Here is a 26,842-nt window from a genome sequence, read left to right as displayed (position 1 = left end):
CCATATGGATTACTTACACTGATGATCTGAAATCCAGGTATCGGGGTGTGACAAATTTTTTTTTTCTCAATTTAGGACACTTTGTCATTTGATTTCTTGCAAAGAACAAAACATTTACGGGTAAATAAGGTTAACATAAAAAATGAATATTTTTTATATTCCAATCAATTTTGTCTCTGTGGTGTTGTACCGGCACCTCAGGTTAAAATCCTTCAAGGCAGATTCTGTCATGTTTCTTTGATATTTGAAGTTGACTTGAGGGCCTCAATGAGTGAGGAGTGGGGCCGCATGTTGCCCACCCCTGATCTACAGAGTACAGAAACACGGCAGTGTAACATGACTGTGTAAGCGTACCAGCTCGGATAATTCTTTATTACACGTTCTGTAAATCCTCCTGAATCTTTGCTGCTGTTGATTTCACTACTTGAAGTGAAGAGAGCACTAAGAGTACTACAGGAGTCAGATTATTGAGTCCACTGTGAAACAGCAATTACTGAAAGAGCACCGAGGCACCGTGAACACAAGCCCCCTCTCTATGTGGTATGAGGACGGGGGTTACTGCAGGACACCAGCACTGCCCTCGCGTGTGTCTCACCGTTATCAGAAGCCATGAAGGTAACGTTGTAAAGGTTGTTCTTGACGTAGGGAGACTCTCGGTCAAGGATGGCGATGGTGGAAATCCGACCATTAACCGGGTCGATTTCCAGCCAGTTGGCAGGGTCATACATCTTGGAGTACCTGGATTCAGAGAGAAAAAAAACAGTGTAAGAATCCAACACAGAAAGGCTCCTTTATCTGCTTATCTGGCGACAGGCCAAGCAGCGACTGCTGAGCTGATACATGCAGGCTGCAGCACTCGGATGAAGCAACCCTAACTCATTCATTTACTCTAACTGGAACTGAAAACTATCTCCAACGACGTATTCAGTGGAATTTAATATGTTTGTTTTCCAGACTTGGAAACAACCCATAATCTAAATGGAGCATGAGGATGTCCTGTCTCCTGCTGATGAAACGTATTTATCTGAAAGAATCGGCTCATTCATCTGCATTGCTGCAAAACGACACAACAGCAACATTCATGTTGGAAAAAAAGGGACATACATTTGAGAAATGATGTCAATAAACTGACAGAGACAGCACAGCTTTACATAAAGGAGAGCAGAACTTCTACCCATGAATAGAGAAGATAGAACATTTTGTGTATTTCTAATTGGTTGGATAAGAAGTAGAAAGGCACAGTTATGAATAAATGTAGGAGCAGCACCGACTGCAGAATAAAAAAGCAACAAAAAAATAACAATCATAAAACCAAAATGCTCTCTATGGCCCACTCTATAGTGAACAATACTCTTCCTTTTTCTCTGTGTATGTGTTTGTGTGTGCTCGTGTGTTTTTTGTGAGCACTGTCTGCGTCCACCATTGGCTGTTGCTAGGCTACAAAGACTTCAGCACCACATTTAGAAACAAATAGTGGGATGTAAAAGAAAAGAAGGATGGGGACAAGAAGCTGCAGTCCTGCAGGCTTTCTGCACTCGGGTTGTTACGTCGGCGCTGCAGGATCTGAAAAGATGTACATTTCCTCCAGACAAGATGCCAGTCTTATCAGCTTCTGTCTCAAAATAGGGCAGCAACTGAGAACAGCATGACGCCCTTACTTACTGTAATGTGAAAGAACATTTTCACCCTACTGAGCAAATTACATTGGGCTGTCGAACATGGTCATTAGATAGAAAATGCACGAGTCCTACATGTTCCTTACTGGGTAGATATTCAACTTGAAGGGTCCTTGAGTGTTTTCTTTGATACTTAAAAAGAGTTTTTTTTTTATCAATCAATAGTCGAAAGTTGTTTATCCAGCATAGAAAGGAACCCAAATGACTTATTTTTGTAGACTAACCTGGAAGTTACCTTCGCCATGGGGTCTTTCGAAAAAAGCCTATTGGATTTTTGCATCGGATTTTGAATACGTTGCAGAATGACATCAAATCAAAACGCTCAAAAACCAAGGTGGTTCTGACAGAAACCAACATCAACCGGATGCACTTAACTTAAAATAGTGGCAAAAGTTTAGTTCATGTTAAGCTCAAGACGTTGCACATAAATCACTGCATTTGTTTACAGGAGTGATGTACCAGCGGACGTCTCTCTCTCTTTATGTATAGCTGTTTTCACATATGAAATCCTGAAGATATCTAGATCATTTCATCTAGAAAATATACACTCTATGCACCATGCAGCAGTCACAGTATAGAAAAGTCACTCCACCTCCTATTGGCCACTCCTCTCATGTTCATATACTTAATAAACAGTGAGTGACACACCGTGCCAACATTTTCCAGCAGAACTAATTGTCGGAGGTATGAATTGTTTTAAAAACCTGCAGGCAAAACTTTCAAACAATGATTGTAAAGTCCAAGAACCAACCTCTCTTCACTTGGTGGTTGGTGAGCAGAGCACAGTTGAAATAATTAGCGTTTGAAGTTCTCTGTGAGCTCCCTTTTCTTTTTATTTGCTCCACTACAATGTGTCCCTTTGCATGTGAAGAATCCAGCGCTACCACATATGTTTCATCAGGAGGGATGAAATCTGACAAATGTGCCCTTTGTACACATTATTTTAATTATTTCATGTCTCTGACATCAATGCTGCATAGCCCACATTGAAATGGATCATATCTTGTTATCGTAATGAGGCTGAGTTTATGGCTAACTGCTGGTGCCTTTATGACAAGGAAACTAGTACATTTTAGAAATTAAAAGGATAAGACCCTGGGCAAGACACTTAATCCTGAATTGCTCTCGCTGCTTTGTCGGCGGCGTATGAATGTGTATGCATGGGATTAGTCAGTGAATGTGTAGCTGTGACCTGCGGTGTAAAAGCGCTTTGAGTAGTCAGAAGACTAGAAAATAACTCTACAAGCTCCAGTCCATTTAACAACTCCCATCGTCAGAGAAGAGCTTTCTGCGATCACTGCCTCTAATGGAATCACAGTATTTCATATGAGGATGTGAATTAAAGAAAAAGATAAAACCAATATTAGTAACTGAATCCAAGGTTGCATTAAATACATACTAATGAGCTCATTTGTCCTCAGTCTCAGCCTTTTCAATGACAGTCTCTGACAGTGTCTTCACAATGTATTCAAATAAATGCAAAGCTGATTTAAACGATGAAAAGGCCGTCAGATATTCAAAGGTCCTTCTTATGAAATACATTTAGAGACACAATTAGCCCTTTGCTTCTACCTGCTCATCATTTTAAAGTGTACCTTCACATTATGAGGATACTGAAGGTCTTTACCGTCACAAAATGAGGCTCTGGGTACCAAGCAAGGGGGCGTTCTTACCGAATAGTTTGTCTCATGAAGCGGTCTGGGTCTTGGGCAGTGAACGTGGTGAGCAGAGACCCGGCAGGCAGACCCTCCTCAAGCTTAATGGATTTGGGGTTCGGGCTGAACTCTGGACTCTCGTTGAGGTCTAGGATTCGTACGGAGATGGTCGCTGTGGACTGACGAGGCAGGTGGATGCCGCGGACCAGCGGGACTTCATTCTCTGCCTCCACCGTCAGCATGAAGGAACGTGTCAGCTCAAAATCTATAGGCTGGAAAGAGGTGAGGAGGGATAGGATGAAAATGACAGAAAACACTGGATGCTTCTGGAGCACGTTGGATTTATATGTTCATCAGATTAGTCAAGGTCCTGAGTTGCATTAAAGTTTATTCTGACTGTTCTTAGGAGCTTTGCTATATAAAATAAAGTGAAACATTAAAACGAGCTGGTTTATAAATCCAAAATGGGCCTTGATGTAAGAGAGCTGACCTGAATTTTTTCAGCCTATTTCAAAGATCCAGATTAAACTTTTGCTCCCAAAACAATTATAGTTTTATGCATTTTTCCTCATTTGTACTCTTCATAAAGCAAACTGAAAACCATCTTTTTACATCAACGTCCCACATTGTTGGAAAGTCAACGCTGCTGTAGCAGTACAAGGAGGCATATGTAACTCTTAACACCTAGTGTTTAAAATGGATACTGCAGTCCAGACTGAAAACATTGGAGAGAGCCGTCACCCCCGCCCCCTCCTCTCTAGAGTCGATGCTCACACAGGTTGCCCTGTCGCTGACAATGAAGCTTCAGTGTTTGAATTCAGGGGAAAATAGCCTTTCCTGTGAAACCCCGGGAGAATCCAGGATATCCAATCGAATGGCGGATCTCGCTGCTTGCATCGCACACAACTTTTGTCACACCCCCTTTCTCGAGTCTCCTGCTCGCCAAGCATCCCATAATCCTTTGCCCTACCAGCGTGTCATACTTAATACAAAGTGAATGGGGGTTAAAAATTGTTGCGTATAGTGGGGCCGGGCTGTGAAGGTCTAGTCTGTCCTACACACCTACTTAATGTTCTAGTTGAACGTGCGAACACCTCCTTTAAAACGTTTTTTAGCAAATGCTCTTTTCTTCATAATTTTCTGACTCATTATAAAGTCCGGGCCGTGAATCGGCAGCCCTGTGAGGAACAATGCTCTGCAGACAAACCTTCCCGCTATTTATTACGTTCATGTTGAAAAGTCATCCAGCTACCTTTTCTCCCCCAGCTGATTATTCGCTGAATGGATATTGACTAGAAAAAAGCTTTGTCGAGGAAATGAAATAGAAAAGAGTGCCAGAGAGCCATTTAAGCTGCTTGACATGCAGATTTTGTAGAACAGTTTTTATCTTTAAAATGTGCCTTATGTTCTCAGCAATGAGCACAGCCATCCCAACGGACCAGCACTGAAACCTCAGAGATGCTTTCAGACAGTGAGGGGTTGCTGATGACGGCAGCTTGCCATGGCAACCACAGAAACCCCAGGAAAGGGAACAATCTCAATTATTTCAGCGCTCTCATGTCCCAGAATTATACACCTTTTAACAGACAGGTGCAGTAGAGCCTGCTTCTCTGAACGCCCCTGAAGGACGAGATATTTAAGTAGAAGACGGGAAACCAAATAGTATAGAAAAGTATAGTATAGTATAGTATAAAAAAAAAGATTTGTACATCAGAGAGGAATCATCAAACAAGTACAATACTAAATAATCTTTGCTTCAGGCAGATACACCTTCATATGTCCATTTCTGAGAGTGTGTGTATGTGTGTGTGTAATGGAGACCAGTTCCCACCTTGACCACAGTGAGCAGGCCTTCGTTAGTGGTGGGGTCAGTGGGGATGGAGAAGCGTCCAGTGGGGTCTCCAGCAATGATGCGGTACACAGCGCTCCAGGCTGGAGTGTGAGGCTGGTCTTTATCCGTCACGGTGAGGTTAGTGACGATCACATTCACCCTGTTTTCATAAACCTCTCCAAAGAACTGAAAGAGGACGACAAAGAAACAGCGTTTTCAAAACTAATATTCCACTGCAGATGTAACATCGATACATTCATATAGGGACTGTGGGAAAACGAGACAAAGGAGGAGACAATGGGCTCCGTCTCACACAAAGTGATTCTGTTTCCCGAAATAAAGGCCACATTTCCCACAAGTCTGCTCCCGTCTGTCAAAGCATTTCCACTTTACTGAGGAAGGCAACACACATCTTCCATTTCATTGGTTTATCACTCCTTTACCATCTGCCGGTATCGATCAAACGTGAAGCGCTTCAGTCCTGTGTAGAGGAACAGCGAGAGTCGCATGCAGTTTGGGAACCGTTCGATTTGTAAGAAAAGCTCTGAGCGGACCTACCGTGTCTGTCGTGAATTCTGGGGGATTGTCGTTGACATCGGTGATTCTGATGACAGTGGTGGCGGTGTTGGACAGGCCATATGTGGGGTTTCCCTCCATGTCTGTGGCCTGGATGATCAGAGTGTACTGGGTGACTTTCTAGAAACCGAGAGAAATAAAGAGGTTCAAGTACAGGAAATATGTAATACAGTAAATATTATAAGATGTAGTTCAAGTACACTGTCACTAGAATACAATTGTTTCAGCTTGATGGATCAGTGTATGACATATTCAATCTAAACACACTCAGTATGTAGAGCAGACCTGAATGAAGCTCTACCAATAAAGCGTACGAGTCGATCAGTGCTGATCTACAGGTGTGTTCAGAGAGCACGTGACTGCTACATTAACACATTTTAATAACCTTTATACCTTTAACAGCAAAACAATATAAATCCCATTATATGAAAAAAAATGACAAACAAAGTTACACTGTACCTGAAGACTTTCTATTGAATACATGGATGTCCTTAACTACATCGACAATGTCGTCCTATTTTCAAACAAAACTGTAGTAACTACAATTTTAGTGAAAAGCTTCTTCTTGATTTTGGAAATAATGTTCGCAAATGGTAAATGGACTTGAGCTTGTATGGACTTTTCTAGTCTTCCGACTACACAAAGCGCTTTTACACCGCAGGTCACACCTACACATTCACACACTGAAGGCAGTGGTTGCTATGTAAAGTGACCATCAGTCTTGACTAATCCCATTCATACACATTCACACGCTGCTGCCAATCAGAAGGGAGCAACTCGGGGTTAAGTGTCTTGCACAAGGACACATCGTACATGTTGATGCAGGAGCTGGGGATGAAAGACGACGACTCTACCAAACAGATCCACAGCTGTTGTCTTAAACCAGAATTTAAATATATAAACTATGCTTAATGAATATTCATGCATGTTTCAAATTGTGTATTAAGATTAGGCACGTGTAATGTTCCATAATATTAACAACTAATTTTAATAAAACAAGTGTAGATATGAATCATGTAGAGCTGTTCGGATGAAAATGAAGAAGCGTTCAACTTAGACTTATAGATATCATGTCTTGAGAAATGAGGAATATCTGTAGCATCTACTGATTTAAAAATATATGTAGAAAAAAAAATCTGGAAGCTGTTTTTGTTCTGCAAGAATCACTGCAGGCGGCAGAGACATCCACAGGCGAGGAAGCAGCTGCTCCATATGGGTTTATTGATGAGCCTTACAAAATGCCCTTCCCTTCACGCACACACACACACACACACACACACACACACACACACACGAACACAGACCTCACGATCGAGGCCTGCTGCCACTGTGATGATGTCACCAGTCCTGTTGTTAATTGTGAACATGTTGGAGGAGGGGCTCTGGGGATTCTGGGACAAGATCTTATATCGCAGCATCCCATTGGCAGTTTTTGGATCATCCTTGTCCACTGATGTCACTGTCATCACAAAGGATCCTGCAGGGAAACACATAACCAGTCAACACAGATATATATCAATGAAGAGCAGGGAAATTCACAAGTTACAAGCGTGTGTGTCCGAGTGTGTATGTGTGTGTGTTGTTACCAGGCTTGGAACCCTCGGGTACAGAGCCGTTGAAGATCGTGTGTGTGAACTCTGGTCTGTTGTCGTTCTGGTCGATGACGTTGATGACGATGTCGATGGGGTTCTCAACCTGATTCCCGTTTAGGTCCACAGCGTGGGCTCGTAACTGTACACAAACACACACACACACATACACACACACACACACACACACACTTCCTATCAGTTTCAGTGGTATGGGTTGATGTCAGGCCATTTCGTGTGATCTCATGCTTGATCATCTGTGGTGCTATAATCAGCTCGGGGGACAGTTTCTTTTCACTGCTCAAACTCAGGGATTGCATGTTAGAGGAGAGAGAGTGAATGCTCACATGTGGATTAAAGCTAATATGAGCTATGTTAATGATCCCTGTTTACGTTCGCATTAAACACAACGTAGCACTGGGGGAATTGGAAGTCATTTTGCAGGCATTCTGTCACACACTAAATGGACCTGAGCTTGAGCAGCGCTTTTGTAATCTTCTGCCAACTCAGCACTTTTACACCGCAGGTCACACCTACACATTCACACTGATGGTAGAGGCTGCTGTGTAAAGAGTCCATCAGTATGACCTCATCCATTCATGCGCAACTGATGAAGCAGCGGGAGCAACTTGGGGTTAAGAGTCTTGCCCAAGGACACATCGGCCATGTGTCTACAGGAGCTGGGGATCGAGGGACGACCGACTCTACCACTGAGCCACAGCCGCCATAGTTGATGACACTAGTACTGTATCCTGATCTTTGTTACTATGAGTAACCCTTACCCACTATGAGTGAAAACTGTACTACTTCAGGTATGACAAACACATTCGATTTGATGAAGGATTTGCAGCATAGATTTAATATTATAGGCTGATCTTTCATGCTTTTTCAGAGCATGTGATTCATTTTCCAGTGCTCCTCATTCAACAACTCAGGTACGTGAAAAAAGATACATCTTCAGTCGCGTCATCTCTGCACTGAAAGATCTTTAATGACTTGTTGCATACAGGATCAGGACATGAAAACTTCAAATAAGGTAATAAACGTGTAGAAGCAAAAATGTACAGTTTTTACAATTCTATACTTAAACTATGAAACTGACGACATCATTTTTATTACGTCTTTGATGTTGACTTGAAAGAGGTGCACCTAAGGCATGTATTTATTTAGCATACATTGGTCAGAAATGCTGACAGTAGCTATTGATTGGCCTTGAAGCCCCGATAAACCATCCCTTTATAAAGTATGAAGCATCTGTATCGGGCTCTCAAAGAGCCAAAGACTCCCTCATGAATAAACATGATGGCCAATCCGCGCTCCCAGCTCTGACAACTACGTCCAATCACATGAATATTCATCAGACAGCTTAAATGCAAATTACCCTGCTGCGACTCCAGATTTCCACTCCCCCGTGTGATGCGTGTGTGCATTCCTACAGATCAAAAGGTTAGACTCTGCTCTCAGAGGTGGATGTGACTGTATTAGATATAGTAAGCAAACACCAAGAGTCTTCTTTAAGAAGAAAAAAAACATCTTCATCTCCGTGCGAGCGAGAGAGATAGAGAGAGAGAGAGAGAGAGAAAATATACTCAGCACAGTGACAGCACAGATGAAAATAAAATCAAGAGGATGACATAAAACCAGGGTGGTGAGGCAGCGCTGAGCAGATTCAGCCGTCAAGTGAAGCAGGAAGAAAGTTCAAGACGTGTTCTTCTATCTTTATCTCCAGCAAATAGACGGCATAAAGGTTAGGTCTGGAGTTAAGCAGCATTTTATTTAGTTTAAATCCAGGTTATAATTCATCTTCAAACACATTATAAGCAGGTAAAGTTGAAAAAACACATTTTATTTATAACCTACATCCTTACAATGAGATGATCAGGCAAAGAGGTGCAGCCACATTACTTTTCACACCATTATTTAAGATACAGATGTGTTGTGGACCAACTTTTGATACAATCAGTCACATCATGTCACGTCCCGGGCCGCTCACACCTGCCTGCCTCTCTGCGCATTGATCCTCCTCACCTGTTCATTCCCAGTACACTGTTCCCTATTGTTTGATTAGCTCCCCGCACATTTAACCAGTTTGACTTTCACTTCTGAGAATGTCTCAGTGTATTTACTTGTAGCTTTCTACTGTTTCTATGTCTTGTGAGTTTGTTGATTTTTTTTTTTTACCTAAGTCTGGATATCAGATTTTGCCTCAAGCCTAAATTCAGCCAGATGTGCGTTCGGTCCGTCTCTGCTCCGTTAGGACAGCGGAGCTGATAGGTTTTTACTTTATTCAGTGTGTGTGCTTCCACTGGCTCCGCCGCGCTGCGTCTGAGGCTTCCACGGCACTTCAATTTAGCACAGAAAAGATCGAGCGAGACAGGAAGTCAGACACCGAAACAACATTAAAACATCTGGTTTAATTTCAGAATAAAACACTTTATTTTGATTGGTTGGGAACAATGACCTTATGAATGTTTTATACAGTCTTATTATCTTGCGCTGTCGCAAGAGAATCTATAACGTTACCGTGAGAATTATTTTGTCCCGGCACTCCAGCTGACGGCTGTGCTCTCCGTGCTGCACACTAGAATGCAGCCTATGGGTGTAGACAGACGAGGGTGCACAGAGCCGTAACGGACCGGAGCGGACACCAAATGCACACATATCTGGTGGAAGTTCTGAGTCAGTCTTACCTCTTTAACTGTTTGCCTGCCTGGATTTGTATACTTGTATTTCCTTTGTAAGTAAAGACTGCTGTTTTTTTTTTTTTTTTTTTTAACCGAGTTGTGCTATAGGGTTTATTTCGCCTTGGAACAGTGACACATCATTCAGTAGAGACCACTCTGTTGGTGTTAAACATCATAAGTGAAAGTCAAAGAGGAATGTTTCCTCTCCAAAAATCTGTGTACAGAAACCTGCCTGCAGAGATAAAACAAAAGCCAAGTTTCATTCTGGTGTTTTGGCAACAGTGTGACATTCTCTCCCTGTTCCAGTGAATTCTGAGTTTCACTTCTGAGAAGCACAGGTTTTACTGGAATCAGGACAAAACGGGCCTTTGGAGCCAAGTATATCAATATTTTTTGTTAACATCTTGAACTGTTGGTAAGGTGTAACCAGTAATGCTTTGATGTTATCCTCTTTTTTATGGTCAGGGGAGGCACGTGACTCCCTGTTTAAAGCAAAAAGAGATATGGATTACCTAATCAGAAAATAACCGCTCCATTAGTAACTCCAGAGGGGTTGGTCAGTGTATTTTTAAACTTTGGACAGATCCGAACTAGCATGTTCTCTCCTGACTCAAGCTCACATGATCTTATTAGAAAACAGTTCAAAGTATTTCTTAACATGTTCAACCTTTTCTTTAAATAAAATCCACAGAATGGCGTTGGACTGTGCTAAACTCTTTAACTTCATGATTTCCTTTTTCTACTGTGAACAAATGTGTATTTTAGCTTTTAGCATACATTTGTGAAAAATGATTTTCCAGTCTTCCTGACCTTAGGGCCTCTGTGGTTCAGCTAACATTGGGACCTAACATACGCCCAGTGCAAAGCCTCTTGGCGTGCAGCGCAGGTCTTTCCTATCATCCTGCTGAGGGAGTTGTCATTTAAACATCTAGAGCTCATGTTGTTTAAATAGCAAGTTAACTGTTTAAATAGCAAGTTAACTAATGAATGTGTTCTCAGGGGCACAAGTTAACTGAACCGTCTGGAGTTCGGTATGTTTAAGAATAAAGAATGAAATCCACTGAGGAAATAAAATACCAATGCTCTAGCCTGCTGGAGAACCTGCCTGAGATCTTACTCTCATGTTACGCCCCTAACACATCTATTTATAATCAATCACTACTTAGTCCAACCTCTTTGCGTAATCAGCAATAAGAAGTTGGACACACCTCGCACCACTTTGTGCCATGAACTTTAGATTTACGCAATTTACGAGGTCAAATTATGGTCCTAAGTGTGTTTGACTTGCGGTAAGTCAAAAGAACATTGACATGAAAAAATCAAACCAAAACTGAAGTGACTCGATCAGTTTGCTCTGCTGTTCATATCAGCATTTCAGGAGAAGGGAGACTTACATGGAAGTTGGAGATGTGCTCTCTGTCTAGAGGCTTGGTGACAGACAGCTGGCCTGAGATCGGGTTGATGATGAAAATGCCAGTTGGAGGCTGGTCGGCTCCAGGGCCCGTCACGCTGTAACGCAGCATTCGGTTCTTATCTCGGTCCGAGCGGATCTAAAGCACAGACAGAATAGGAATGTCAGCCAGAGATTCATAATTTACTATACACAGGAAAAGCAAAAGACGGATGTAGAGAAACCGTTAAAGTGGGAAGTAAAACCTGAGAGAGATTGGATTAAATATACAAGTATACATCCTGTGTAAAATAAGCTTCTCTAATGTTAAGGCCCTGACACACCAAGCAGACGGAAAATAACTAGTGGCGACCAAGGCCGCCTGTGGCGTCGCCTCATGTCGCCTCAAGTCGCCTCACGTCGCCTCACGTCTTGGCCAAAAAGTTGCACTAGAACACACCACAAAGATTACAGCCGACGGCCGACCACCACGTACGCTCTGCACATGTGTGAGAGGAAATAACTCTCCATGCCAGCAGGCGGCGGCAGTCCGTTGTTATGATACGAGAAGACCATTTTCACACCGCTGTCGGTCACCACTTGTATCATAGGTAGCCTACTAATGGAGAATAATATCTGATAAAAAGTAGAAAATGGCACTGCCGTTGTCAGCCCTTGGTCTTTTAGTGGAAAAAGAAAAGAAGAGACGGAGGCGACAAATAAGGAGAAACCACACTAATGGGTGAAAGCATGGATACTACAGCGGCATGCTCAAGGGGCTTTCCTGAACCCGTGTCGAGAGCTGGAGAGAAATGAAACAGCCAATCAGAGAGATTGCTCTCACCAACCACCGAAAAGGCCTAGGGGGGCTGACGGGTAGCGACAGAGCCGGACACACCGCAAAAACTAGGGCCACGACCTGTCTAACTAGGACTGACCGGCAACGTTCTCCTTGGTGTGTCAGGGCTGTTAGCTGTTAGTGTATTTTAGAAGACCCCCCCCCCCCAAAAAAAAAACAGTAAGCAGAGGTGTTTTTTAAAGGTGAAAATAAAAGATATTTAAGTGGAGCTTAACCTTCTGAATGCGACCTGGATGTGTCTTGTCTGTCAGGATGACTTGGGCTTGCACAGGCAACACACAGCACTACTTGAGGCTCCAGCCACATAACTAAAGAAAGTCTGATTGGAGCTGAAGTCTAAATAAAATGCAGTGCCTGGTGCACCATAAATAGCCTGCGTACTGTCCATTTGATCACAAACAAAGCAGAGAAAGGCATCACCCCAAAGACGGATGTTTACAAAGCACAATAAATGACAGCGATGTAAGCTGCAACTTCAAATCAAGGTCAAAAATAATAGAACTCATAGTCCTGCTTCATGACGAAACACTGTCATGTCATTCTACAGGAATGATTTCAGTCAAGAAGTTTGACGTTTAAAGGTGCATTATGTCGAATTTTTACACTAAAATATCAACATTTATTGAAAATGGACTTAACCGATGTTTTCGAGTTCTTACATTACCTCAAACATTTCCAACACTTATCAAAGCCAGAGAAATCCTTCATTTTTATTCTTATAACGGGATGTGTCTTTGTGTGGTGGCTGCTATGACAAAACCGCCATGACAGACAGGTTTACCGTTACCGTGGAAACATTGGATGTCACGTCAAAGACCGCTGCATAAGGAAGCAGGAACTGCTCCTAAAGCTGCCGTAGTGTTGCAGTACGTGCTGCTGTGATAAAAACGTCTTGTAAATGATACTTGGATACATTAGCTTGTCGGTAAACATTTTCTCTTCCTCAGGTCGGTTTCACCCGGCCGTCTTCCGAGGGAAGCAGAAGTTGCTTCAGTGCTTCAATCGCTGTCTGTGGACACAGTCCCTGAGATAGATTGAGTGTTTTTCTTTTAACGATAAGGTTCAGTAACTACTCTAGGGTCTGAAAAACTAAAATAGTCTTTTGTAAGTTATTGGAAGAATAATTCTCTCATCTTAATAAGAAAGCCCTGCAAGCTGATTTATACTAGCCGTCCCTGAGCATAGCCAAAAATCAGTACAATACCATCATCCCTCCTCAAACAAACTTAAAGAGTTGGTACAATGCCATTTAATGTATGCCATTGTTAAAGCCTCTGCCAAAGCCACATCATTGGACTGTTAGTGACGGTTCATTTCACACGTTAAAGAACATGTATCCAGGAGTTCAAAAGTTCAGTCGCAGCTCCAGCTGATGCTCAGTATTGCACGTGGTGCTGAGGGGCTTGTGTGCAGCTGCTCCACTTCATGAAGCTCCACACAAACTGTTTGTGAGGCGATGTAGCTTCCAGAGTCAGTCTGGATCTCTGCAGCGAGCAATGTAAAAGATGAAATGGGACTTCTGTGGCCTTGTGCTTCAGCACTCATTTGGAGCCGTCTGTGAGTTTGTCTGGTCCACCACCTCGTCGCTGAGCTTTAAAAAGCTGCGATGTGTCAGATTGAATGCACCTGTTAGCAACAGATGTAGCTTAAAGTTAAAGAGTCAGAAGCATTTTCCGAAATAATAAAATATAGACTTATACAAAATTAAAGCCGCTCAATCATCCCTTCTGGGCCTCCATACATGTGTGGTGTTTACTGTGTCTGCAGAGAGCCTGTCCTCTGACTCCATTTTCATGTTTTTGTTTGTTTTCATTGACTTGGGACATTTCTGGATGGGGAGCTGGTGTGTTTCCTTCAGCCAATGACAGAGCTCAGATGAGTTTAGGAGGTGATACAATTCAGTGATTGAATGGGATTTAAACCAGGGAATATGACAGACGTGGACGAAAAGAGAATATCATCATGGTGAGTCGAAACACCAAGTTGATAAAGCTCGTTCCAAAAGACGGGTGAACCCACAGACCCGGTCAGCTGTCTGTTGCACAGGCAGGTTCAGAACAACAGCGGTTTGCTTGTGCTAGCGTGCGGTAGCTTGCAGTGTAGGCACAAGCAGTAAACGTACACACTACGTCCTGCAGTGAGTGTGCGCTTCTGGGGGGCGATGAGCCCAGGAGGAGGGGTCCCGTTTGAATGATGTGCTCAGCCAGGGTGACGACTTACTTACAGAGTTTAAGAGTACAACAGACTCCTGTCAGTACTTGAAAACAAAACTCTTCATGCATCAATCAGAGGATGAGAAGAATCAAGTCTCACTGTCCCCGTTGAGACATCTGTTGAATGTTTTTTGTTAAAACCTTAATTTAAACAGACATTTATAATATCTGGTAGAAAAACACATTTACCTTATATAATCCCATCACTTAACTGATTCACTACCACAGAACCTGCTCATAGCTTTACAAGGACAGCCAGAGTGTGCTTTCACAGAACATTAGGAGTACAATATAATTCATACACAATGACAGAAATGATTAGGTTACCAAGGTTGTATTACTTACCTCAAACCTATTTTCAATTATTAGTGCTTATTAACATCGTCCATACTTCACATAATAGAGCTATCATACGTTCAGACTGTAAATAAAAACCCTGTTCTATAGCATGAACACCATATACATATCGTTCTGCCAGACGTTTTGACCGTTTACCTTGGCCATAACTTGTCCTGAATATATTTAACGAAGAATGTCTACCTTTTCCTGTTGATATATTAGAACAACCTCGGCACTGTTGCTGTTTGAACTTACATTTAAACGCTGAGTTTCAGTGTTTTAGCTTCTGTATTATTTGTTCATTGACAATGAAAAAAATAAAACTGTGATGTAATCTTTAGGGCTTGTCAATGATGGGTCCTCACGCCTGCTGTAAGACAGGCCTACACTGTGTGTGTGTGTGTGTGTGTGTGTGTGTGTGTGTGTGTGTGTGTGTGTGTGTGTGTGTGTGTGTGTGTGTGTGTGTGTGTGTGTGTGTACTTACTCTGACTAGGTCCTCAGGGAACTGTCCTCGTGAGTTCTCGGGGACGTTGATAGGTGGAATGACCCAGTCTCTCTTCACTCGCCTCAGAGTGCCATCACCCCTGACAACCACGCTGTGCCATGGAAACAAGATCTCCCTTACATGCTGAGTCAGTGTTGCATCACTGGGCTTCACCTGTAGAGACAGTAAACAAGTAGTGTGTACTGGGCAACGCAAACACACACACAGATGCACACAGCACAGCACAGCACGGCTGAGTGGCAGAGCCAGCCTGCTGGGAAACCTTGGTGACTCAGGGTATTTCTGAATGCATTCCAGTGGCTTGGATTAATGCTCTCATTATAGTCAGTCTGACAAATGACCACCACCTGTCACCTTTTGTGTGTGTGTGTGTGCGCGCCTTTGTAACCACAAATCTGCTTGACTGGTCATTGAGCAGCTACACTGCAGAGTAAACACAGGATGTTAAGGAAAGGAAAGAGCTTCTCATTATCTTTACCCCCCTTCACCTTCTCACCTTGAAGTAAAGGTCGGTTCTTTCTGAAGGCTTCATTAGCTTTAGTTTTCTGTTAATTTAATATCACATAATATCAAGTGTAACAAATGTATAACCCTAACCCTACCCTTACCCCCCATCACTATAAAAACTATTGAAAAGGGGTAAACCATGAGTACACTTTGAGTTTGGCTGCACGGTGGTGCAGTGGTTAGCTCTGTTGCCTCACAGTGAGAAGGTTCCTGGTTTGAATCCCCGTCTGACAGGAGCCTCTCTGTGTAGAGTCTGCATGTTCACCCTGTGTAAAGTGAGCTCTCTCCGGGTACTCCGGCTTCCTCCCACAGTACAAAGACAAGCTTGTTAGGTTGATTGGTGACTCTAAATTCTCCGTAGTTGTGAGTGTGGCTGGTTGTCTGTCTCTATATGTCAGCCCTGTGATTGACTGGTGACCAGTCCAGGGTGTAACCCCGCCTCTCGCCCAATGACAGCTGGGATGGGTTCCAATTTCCCTACCACCCTGAACAGCAAAAAGTGTTATGAACATTGGATGGATTGATGGATAGCTTGGAGTTAAAACAAAGATAAGGATCATAAACAACTATTAATATTCAAACAATGATCAACGCAAGAAGATATGATGAACATGTGAGAGTCAACAATTAAAAGAACTCAGGTGTTGTTTCAGTGAGACCCTGTCACAATGGCTCAACAAAGACTGATTTAACTGACATTTCAAGCATGGTGGGTTGTAAATGATGTGATGCCTGTTTGTCTTACTGTTCACTTTGATTTGATACCATCCTTGGTCCTACCTCTTAGTTAAAGGTCACAGTGCTGATGGCTTCTCCTCATGAGTGAATATTTCATATGAATAATTGTTGACAGCTCCTTTCACTCTTTGGGATTCTCCTCCTCAATGAACACAGCGAGTGATGCTGATAGCAGCTAAAGCATATGGCAGCTGGCTATTTGTGGGGTGGGCTCAGAAGAATGGCCAATCAAGGCCAGTGTCCAGTATCAATACACGCAGAGAGCCTTATTATCGCTGTTGTAAATGAAACAAACCAACAGATGGCTGTTGGACTAGTTTTGTCTCTGCAATGAGCGGCTTGGCCAACCTCTGAAGCCTGCTGGGCTAGAAAAGCTGATTTTCTATCTGTACGTCGTAGCTCTTCCAACATTACTGAAGCCGATGACAGCACATCGTTTTCATACTGTTTCATGATTCTGCTTCACACAACGGGCATCTTCAGCCTCAGATCAAGGTATGTGTTAAAGCTGTCATGTTCTGTATCTGGTCATGAATTGTTCTTAAGCCTCATGGGTCATAGACAGACTATCTGTGTGCACTGTTTATTCACTCTCACCCAGTCATTGCTGTGTACTGAGCATGTTTAAATGGTAAATGGACTTGAGCTTGTATAGTTATATTCTGGTATGGGCGGCTGTGGATCAGTTTGTAGAGTCGGTCGTCTCTCAACCAGAAGGTCAGGGGTTAGATCCCCAGCTCCTGCAGCTACATGTCTGATGTGTCCTTAGGAAAGACACTAAACCCCAAATTGCTCCCGCTGCTTCGTCTGCAGTGTGTCAATGTGTATGAATGGGATTAGTTACTTTTGATGGTCTCACTACAGAGCAGCCTCTACCATCAGTGTGTGAATGTGTAGGTGTGATCTGAGGTGTAAAAGAGCTTTGAGTAGTCAGAAGACTAGAAAAGAACTATACAAGGTCAAGTCCATTTATCATTCATGTTTTTATAAATCAATGTTTCATATCACACAATTAAAAGTGGTCCATCACAGGTTTCCTGAAGAATGTTTTATAATGATCAACAATTGAAGGAATTCAATTAAAAAAACCAACAAACAACAATTTCTCACATTAGAGAGTTGATGCAACTCTGAAACACTTAAAGCTCAATTTATCATTATTATTACGAATATTTCTGGTATGTGTTCAATGTGTAAAACAATAGAAGTATCGTAATAACCAACAAACAAACATGAGAAAAAGAAGAAGCTTTCTTCATTAGTTATAGTTCATTATTATTGACAGAACACAATTCTCCATAACAAATTGTTGTAGTGTTGGATTGTTAAGACTGTGGGGGGATTTCACCACCACAGCACCCCTGGGTGGGTTTCCAAGGCACCTTAGGGCTGTGCCCGAACGCAGACGGAGCAAACTGTGAGTCTGAATCAATGTCAATGAGGAAAGACCAGCAGGTGAATCTGTGACCGTCGAGAATATAAGACTCTGTAGTCAGGGACCTTAGAGTTATATAACATTGAAAGGTGCTCAGAGCAGACAACATCACTGTTATAAACCTTAGGTTATTTATATATTTTGTATTTTAATTTCTTATTTCTGTATTCCTGTTGGATATTTTTTTAAACATACTTTCATATTTACTCTTCTTACATTTCTATTTTCACGTTTCTGTTTCTTATATGTCGTGTATGAAGGACTCTGAATCGCCTTGTTGATGAATTATGAGATAGAAATAAACTTGACTTCACTTAAAGGAAGAATGTGCGACTTTTTGATCCAGTAGATGTCGCCCTTGAGCACCAGCATGAAACCAAAACAAACTGCTGTTTGGCCACACCTCCACCATACTGAATCCTCCGCTCTCCTCCAGCGACACACCTCCAACCCCTCTCCCCTCGCAGTCGCACAAAGGAGTTGGAACACACCATATGTAAACACTAAGAGCGCAAGCAGCGGACAAAATTGTCCTTGTCTCGAGTTGCATTGTTTTTGTTAGCAGGCTAATGTTAGCGCTCTTTAGTTAGCTCTTAGCTTCACATTGTATGTACATTTAGAAGGAATGACCATAATCTAAAAACGCTTACGTGTCATTCTTCTTCTCTAGTACCTCATTCAAACAGCTTTTATACACAAGGGAATGAGCCGGCCGTCCATGTAAACATGATGTAAACGCAACGCTGACAACAACACAGACTGCAGTACTCGTGCGTCTCACTCATTGTATACAGTCATGAGAGACATTTATAGAGCACATACTGGATTTCTGATTTATTTATGTGTCAAATGTTGCACATTCTCCTTTTAATACACAGGGGTATTTATACCTTTGAACACATAATGGTTATGGAAGAGAGCTAAGAAGCTTCCAGGAACATAAATGTGTCAGATAAAGAGCAAAGCGAAAAAAAAACCTTCTCTGGTTATTCACAGTGTTAAAACACTTCTGTCCATATTCTGTGCCGTGTTACAAAATGACAAGTGGGTCCATGTAAACAACTGTTAAATGGTGCTACTGTGTTACCTGTTGGGGTCCTGCATCTCTACCATGATGGAGGTGAACTCTGGTCTTCCAGATCTGTTTGGAATGCAGGTCTCGAGCGTAGACAACCAACCCGGCTTTTCCCTTTCCTGCCAGGCTGAGGCGCCGCAGGCTGTACACGACGCCATCCTCACTCACCCTGAAGTCAGAAGAATCTCCAGCCTCGAACCACACCTTCCCTCCACCGCAGTCCACAAAGCTCACTAAGAGAGAGAGAGAGAGAGAGAGAGAGAGAGAGAGTGAGGGGGAGAGAGATGGAGACGGACGTCAGACTCAGTGAAAAAAACTGTCAATCACCTGCGGGATGTAAGTGGGAGTGGTGTGTGCTGTATTTTAATAAGGTTAGATGTCCATATATACCCAGCAGCCATCCATAATGTGTTTAACTTTCAAATGCAACTTTTATCCGGCAGGAAGTTCTTATTTACAGACATTTCCTTTTTTTCAGATGATGTCTGTCAGCTTGAAGATACCACACACACATCAGGCCTCATTAAAGGAAAATCAATATTAATGGATGACATGAGAGGAGGTGAAATAGCTCACAACTAATGTTATGTTGTTTAAAAAAAAAAGTTAGGTTTACATTCAGTTAGATTTTTCTCTCCTTTTGTTTGTCGATTACTTTTTCTGGATAACACCAAGCTTTCAAAATCAGAAAGAAATGTCCTGCTTCAAACGACACAGCTATGTGTTGAAAGAGAAAAACACAGTTGGTGTTAGTTTGAAGCTTTATTGGCAACTTGAATGAGAAGAAAATGCCAAATCTATATGCTTTCTGAAAGAGCTGCCAATGACAGATGGATGAGTCCTGCTGTTTCCTGGCGGTGATTCCTTCATATGATGTGAATGCTTTACCCTCCCTTAACATGGACATCCAATGTTAAAGGTCACATCATCATGTTTCTCTTTAATATGAGTCCCTAGTCTGTCTACAAACCCCCCATGATGAGCAAAGTCCATCCTCTCCGTCTTTTTTCTGCTTCACTTTTCAGAAAATGTGTGCTCAAACAGGCTGTTTGGAGATTTCCCCTTCGTGACATCACAAAGGGCAGTAACCCCTCCCCCAGGTGGGTGACACTCCCACAGCTAGGTGTTTGTTCTGCCCTCTGAGTCTGCCTTCTCACCGTAAACAACAGGACATGGAGCGAGGAAGCCAGAGCCACCCAAGCCCTTCCAGAGAGGGGCGTGGTCAGACACAGCACATTTACATTTAAAGCTACAGACACAGAAACAGCCTGTTCTGAGCAGGACTGAAATAGAGGGGTTTATAGGCATGATCAAATACAGGATCAGAGTGGATTTACAACAAGAAGCTTCACAGACATGTTTTGGGGACCTCTGAGACTTATTTAGACTGGTTGATAAGGAGGATAATATGTGGCCTTTAAAGAACTGCAGCCTTTCAACATTCAACATTTCTTCAATCCAATTAAAATATCCAAAAATACCAAAGATGTCAGAATGAAAATGTGCACCAAATTATGGTCCAGGAAATTCTGATTTGTGCTGTAAAACAGGCAGGTACAGACAGTGATTACTTGGAGGAGCTGTTTATTTTTCTTTAAGAGCTAGAAAAAAACAGTGTAAGGTCGAGGAGAAAATAAAAACTGGATGCTTGAGTAAGAGTGAAGAAAAAAGGGACATTAAAAACCTGACTTGCTTTTAGATGAGCATTAGAGGAAAGATCGATGGACCTGGCCAGAGGGAGTTTAGCCGGCCTGTAAATCCTAAAGCTGAGGCAGGATTTGCAGAAGTAAAACCATAAACGGGCAGAAATCAGACCGGCTTTCAGCGGGCACAGCGGGGGTTTGTCCCCCTCCAATTTTGTCCTTTTCATTTGTTTGCCAAGTAAAGCCGATACCTTCCACGAGGAAATGGCTTTTTGTAAAGCGGGGCAGAGGTACGCAGAACTGTGACTGCATTTCACCGGAAATCATCGTCTCAAGTTGGTCTGCGGTGCGATTGGAGACACAGCACGCTCATGCAGAACAAAGCTGTCCACGGGAAATGTCGGCTCATCACAGTCACAGCCACATTAACAACAAGTCAGTGCATTCAGATAGACTTCTTCCATCTCAGCTGGAGGAGAGAGGGAGAGAGAGGGAGGGGGGGGGGGATGGAGGCTAAAGCTCTGGTTTCTGTCCAAGTGACGGAAAATTTAACACAAAGAAGAACGGAGGAGAAACTTTGATGACAGTAATGCAGAAAGTTTAGATGCCGGTGTTTATGCAGAAACTACAAAGGCATGCTTAGTGTATGTCTTCTGTCCAACACAGCTTCAGAATGTTCCAATTATGATCTCAACCTGTAAGTCTGCATGACATTGTATTAGGGTTTGCAGCTAAGTATTTATATTATTGATTGCTTTTTCAGCTAAGAAATCCATGACAATGAAATGATAATGAGTAAAGCTTTTCCAAAGGTTCCTCAAGCCCAAGGTGCATCTATTAATTTCTTACTTTATCCATCTAAAGCTCAGACATTTTACAGTTGCTGGAATATTTATGTTCGTCCATTGATCCATTATCTATACCGCTTTTTTCTGTTCGGGGTCGCGGGGGCTGCAGTCGATCCTAGCTGTCATTGGGTGAGAGGCGGGGTTACACCCGCTAACCACTACAGTTACATTTACATTCAATAGACTTTTAGTCAAATGCTATTCACAGCAGTACTGAGGTTCAACCGTGTTTCCAAATCTATATAGACGATTTGATTGGTCTGAATCTTTTGGAAAACCTTCAAAAGTGTCGAAAGTTATAAATAACAGACGATAAAATGTGTGGTTAAGATCTGGAATGTGGTTTTTCGTACTGGTTTAAGTTCACAACAAGCTTTAACCTTATATTTAAATGATCTGCAGACGTACGATAACTGATTGAACATCTGAACCACTGGACTCTAAACAAATGATGCTGCTAATATAGAGACGTTCCTCCACCCCTCCACCTTCTCCCTCCAGCTCTAACACCCTCCTCCCTCTCTGATGGTCTCTACTAGCTTAGAGTAAATGCTCATTCATTATCCATGGTCATGTTCAAAAACACTGATGCTGCTGCTACGTGATGTTAGAGCTGTCTGGTCTCCTCCCACACCTGTGATCTGCAGAGGGAACAGGGGGCAGAACTACTCACAGCTTTTAAAGTGCTGCTGGCTCCTAGTTCATTCTTTCATATCAGACAACACAACAGCAAACCCAGAGATATGCCCAAGCAGGATGAGGGAACGTAACAATCAGGGAGATGTAACGTGATACCACTTTGTCAGTGTACATGCTTTATGATGTTAACCAAACGACAGTTCTTGGAGTGATTCAGAAACAATGTCATTTCAAAGTTTGTCCAACAGGCTGCGCTGTGACTCCATTCTTTCCAATAGTCTCAGCACTGTCTGCAGTTACATGTAGAGTCACATCACAGCTAATGAGACGTTATGGTTGACAAAGTACGATCTATAATTTTGATCTGTTTTCATGAATAAAGTCAATAGGTAAGGAAGCAGCCAGAGAACCTCTGCGTCATAATAAATGTTCAAGAGGAGAAGGTACATATTGGTAATCTTCAGCCATGTGTGTGTGTGCATGACTTCAACATAACTGACATATTTAGACTACTACTGTTGGGTCGGCTGGGTCAGCTCTCAACTAGAAGGTCGGGTTGGATCCCCGGCTCCTGCAGACACATGTCGGCTGTGTCTTTTGGCAAGACACTTAACACCAAGTTGCGGCGATGGCGGCGTACGAATGGAAGTTCTTTGAGTCGTCAGAAGACCAGAAAAGGGCAAAAGAAGCTCAAGTCCATTTACCTGAAATCCCAGGTAAATGGTATCATGTATGTTATCAGATATAAATCAGGAACTAGTGTGATGACTGTAAAGATTTATTTTTAAGATTATTTGGGACATACAAACCATTTTTTGTTGATGTTTTTATGCCAATGTTTTTTTTTTAAGCATTTCTTTAATGTCAGGTGAAAATTGGGTGTATTGATCATCGTTAGTTTGGCGAGACTTGGTTTCCCTTCCTTTTCTTTGATCCACTTCCTCCCTCAATATGATCGTCCGCAGAGCCTCTGCTGCTCCTTCAAATGTTTTGAGTCGCCAAAAGAGTCTGAGTGTATTCTCATGAGATCTCACAGACTCTCCTGTATGGGAGGTGTAGAGGAGATCGTCCATCTGCTCGGATCCGTCAGCTTCTTTAATTCTCTCCGGGACGACATCGCAATAGTCTGCATCAACAGCACACTCGAAAGTGAACTGCAATTAGCATGCACACTGACTGCCTTGAGTCCACTTCATTAAGCCACTTTTCTGGTGTGAACACACTGTTAACCCAAACCGCTGCATGGAATATAAATGTAAGTATGACTCACAGACACACATAGTGTCAGTTTCCTTCTTTTCAATTATATTTTCGACGTCAGCAGCAGCGGAGTGAAAAGCTCAATGACTTCTCTGATCAACTTTGGACAATCATTTTATATCAGGAGGTCGCTTCTGTTGAGAGGATTGTAATGTGTCCTGTCCTGTGACTCAAAATACAAGAAATGACAGTTTCTGCCAAGAAATACAGCCATAACAATATGCAACATCTAATTAGAAGAAGAAGAAGAAGAAGATATACTTTATTAATCCTGTGAGGGGAAATTTAATTTACACTCAGTTGTTGAACATGCTACACACACATAGGCTGAAATACACACACATGCACATCCTATAGACAGGCACTAATGGAGAAATGTCCGATTAAGGGCACTCCCTGATAGCGAGCGATCTTGAGCTGGTGGGGGCAATTCGGTACCTTGCTCGAGGGGATCTCGGCAGTGCTAAAGAAGAGAACTGGCACCTCTCCAGTTACCAGACCAATTTTGCAGACTGGACTGGATCGGTTCAAACCCAAGTCCCTACAGGCTGAGCTACAGCCGCTCCAAAGCTAGTTCCACGACCAGGAATCGAACCGGGGGCCAAGGTGGGTGAGAGCGCCATGTATTCTTTTTTATTTTGACACTCAAAAAGGGCAGTGAGATAACAACTATAATCCAGTAAATGGGGTTCATCGCCTGAAAGCGCAACTTAGCAACAGCAGAGGCGTGTTACCCGAAAAGCCTTCCCAATCTTGGATGTGCCACACAAGTGAAGCTCGATCAATGTGCTAACGGGATCTGATCAATATCTTTGTTGGAGAAAAAGCTCATCACAGAAGTTCCTCTCTCACACACACACACACACACACACGCACGCACGCACGCACGCACGCACGCACGCACGCACGCACACGCACACGCACACGCACACACACACACACACACACACACACACACACACACACACACACACACACACACACACACACACACACACACACACACACACACAGAGAACAGAAAAGAGCAGGAGGTTAAAAAAAAGCGACTTCACTTCTTCGTGCCTCTTAAAGTGATAAGATTTATTCATGTCAGAATAAAGCCTCTGACAAAAACACATTTAGGCCACAACGAGCCACCAAAAAATCTCCAGTGACACCGAGACGGATGAAACGGTTCAAAGGGTTTGAAGCGCCTCAGGACGAGCGAGAGCGACTCATTACGAGGCTTTGAAAATCCTCCCACAGCGCTCTGTAAAGACTTCACTGCTCACATATTTGATGTGAAAAATACATCTGATGAACAAATCTGGACAAACGCTCAGTCAGTCAAGTTATAAAAAAAAAAAACCTACGGGCAAATGGCGCAAAAATACATTTACACTTCAACGTCTGTAAAAAAAAAAAAGTACAGAGGCAAAGTTTTCATCAAGGGGCAACCTTTCGGAGAAGAAACATGAAGCTAATACAGAAGTGCAGACAACAGCAGTTCATAGAGTGTCCACTAGAGGCTGACCCGGAGCACACCCCTATTAAAAAGGACATTTTGACGGCAGAAATCAACACGTTTACAGCCTGGCACTAAATATAGCTCACGGCTTTACCAGCCCAGTTTGTATGCGCGACTTTTTTTAAAGACCTCATACGTTTTGGGAGGAGTTATGCATAATTAGGGGTGTGGCTTATCTGACAGCAAGCGGTCATGTTGTAGCTGTTTGTCGGGAGGCTTACGGCCCGCCTCAGCTCCACCTCTTTGCATGTGAGAAAGTAAAGTATGGTTGAGACAGCATCGTCAACATGGCGACCACCATTGATGAAACTGTGCTTCAAAACTGCACGTCAGAAATCAATGAGTGACGTCACTGAGACTATGTCCATGTTTAATACAGACTAAGGTGGGCTTTGTGATCCGTGACACCACCATTTATAAATAACTGCGCTGACGGCTTGGATCAACTCAATCAGTGCGTTTTTATTTCTAAGTGCCAAATCTTAACCAAAGTTCTTCATGATTTGTAAAGAGCAGATGTGAGTGTTTTACACATCAAATCATGTTAATGATTAATACGTATCGACGATGTTGTTGGACTGTCAATACTAAAAGTGACAAAATGAGGCCATAACAGGAAAGCAAACATTGTGTGATGTCGTCTCTGCGGGGTACTGAGGGTCAACCTGATGATTAAAGTAGTCTGGACTTTGACCTCGGAGGATTTAACCTGACTAATCTGACTGACATAGGAAATGTACTATGACTGCTGATCAGGAAAACACAGGAACCATTAGACCTGTCCACGTGTGAGCTTTGAAGGTTGATTAGCATATACAGTACAAGCACATATCAAACTTTTAATAAAAGGCATCAAGGGTAAAAAAATGTTTACTGGGAAGGAAGCTAAAACTGTCCAACGCACGATACTGTGACGGGGTGTGGAGGATGGGCCGAGCTGAAGCAGTGCTTTGAAGGTTTAACACTTGAAGATGAAGAGAATCAAACATGAACATAAATGAACAAACACAAAGTGTGTGTGTGTGTGTGTGTGTGTGTGTGTGTGTGTGTGTGCCTGTGTGCGTATGTGTGTGTGTGTGTGTGTGTGTGTGTGTGCCTGTGTGTGTGTGTGGGTGTATACACACACGCACAAGCAAAGATTAAAAGACAACAAAGAGAACTAAAAATGATTAAAGCCTCTCGAATAAATCTTCCAAAACAATTTCCTCTTTGCTAAATACTCACAAACATGCCTGAACATTGAGGCTCCCTGCATTCTTAATGTATGCATGTGTGCGTGTGTGTGTGTATGTGTGGGTCTCGTAGTGACGGCTGGGTTTTGCTAGATAAACTCTGTCTAGGAGCAAAGCCAGAGGCCAATTTCCTTCTTCTCTCTGTCAAGCCAACCCATGCAGACAGGAGATACGCAGAGAACGTCATTTCAGAATTCAAATTAAATCAAGTCCGCTTTCCCTCTTAGAACAACGTATCCACTGCACGGCATTATAAACAGTCGATGTGTACACAATGTGCTGTCTCTGCGGTGGACGTGGACAGTGGAAAAATGCAGATCAACTGACCTAAACAGCGTGGCTTGTTTCGCTTTTCTCTGACTTCTCTATTCTGAGCCCAAATGAAGGTCACGCTAATCCAAGTTCTGACCTCAAAGACGAACAATGTGGCGTCCCCCCCCCTCCCGTTTAAAACGTTTCTTTCGGAGACTCTCTCGCTAGTGGAATGCCTTGATTTCCCAGCACCACCCTTGTTTCTCCTGGCAACTGCTCCGCTTTCTTCTAGCATCTGCCCTTGTTTTGAAAGCCAGTGTTTTTCTCTGGCCTCTGTGGGGCAGGGCTGCATCACTCACCTCAGCCTCCCCCCCCCCCTCCTTACA

The 26,842-nt window shown here is 42.8% G+C and overlaps 1 protein-coding gene across 1 annotated transcript in view; it reads right to left on the bottom strand.

Moving 5' to 3' along the window:
* The window catches only part of LOC132958474 (cadherin-2-like), an 86,999-nt gene that overhangs the window by 25,244 nt on the left and 34,913 nt on the right, over positions 1–26,842 (bottom strand). Inside the window, exons 3-11 of the mRNA XM_061031319.1 lie at positions 19,085–19,305; positions 15,297–15,470; positions 11,406–11,561; positions 7,325–7,469; positions 7,043–7,215; positions 5,721–5,858; positions 5,163–5,348; positions 3,350–3,603; positions 596–738 (exon numbers count right to left, since the gene is read on the bottom strand). Coding sequence (XP_060887302.1) covers positions 596–738; positions 3,350–3,603; positions 5,163–5,348; positions 5,721–5,858; positions 7,043–7,215; positions 7,325–7,469; positions 11,406–11,561; positions 15,297–15,470; positions 19,085–19,305 — 1,590 coding nt within the window. The remainder of the gene's footprint in view (positions 1–595; positions 739–3,349; positions 3,604–5,162; positions 5,349–5,720; positions 5,859–7,042; positions 7,216–7,324; positions 7,470–11,405; positions 11,562–15,296; positions 15,471–19,084; positions 19,306–26,842) is intronic.

The sequence above is a fragment of the Labrus mixtus genome, chromosome 3 (assembly GCF_963584025.1).
Source record: "Labrus mixtus chromosome 3, fLabMix1.1, whole genome shotgun sequence".
Lineage (NCBI taxonomy): Eukaryota > Metazoa > Chordata > Actinopteri > Labriformes > Labridae > Labrus > Labrus mixtus.
Note: the sequence above shows the minus strand (reverse complement) of the source record. Positions and strands in the feature narration are given on the sequence as shown.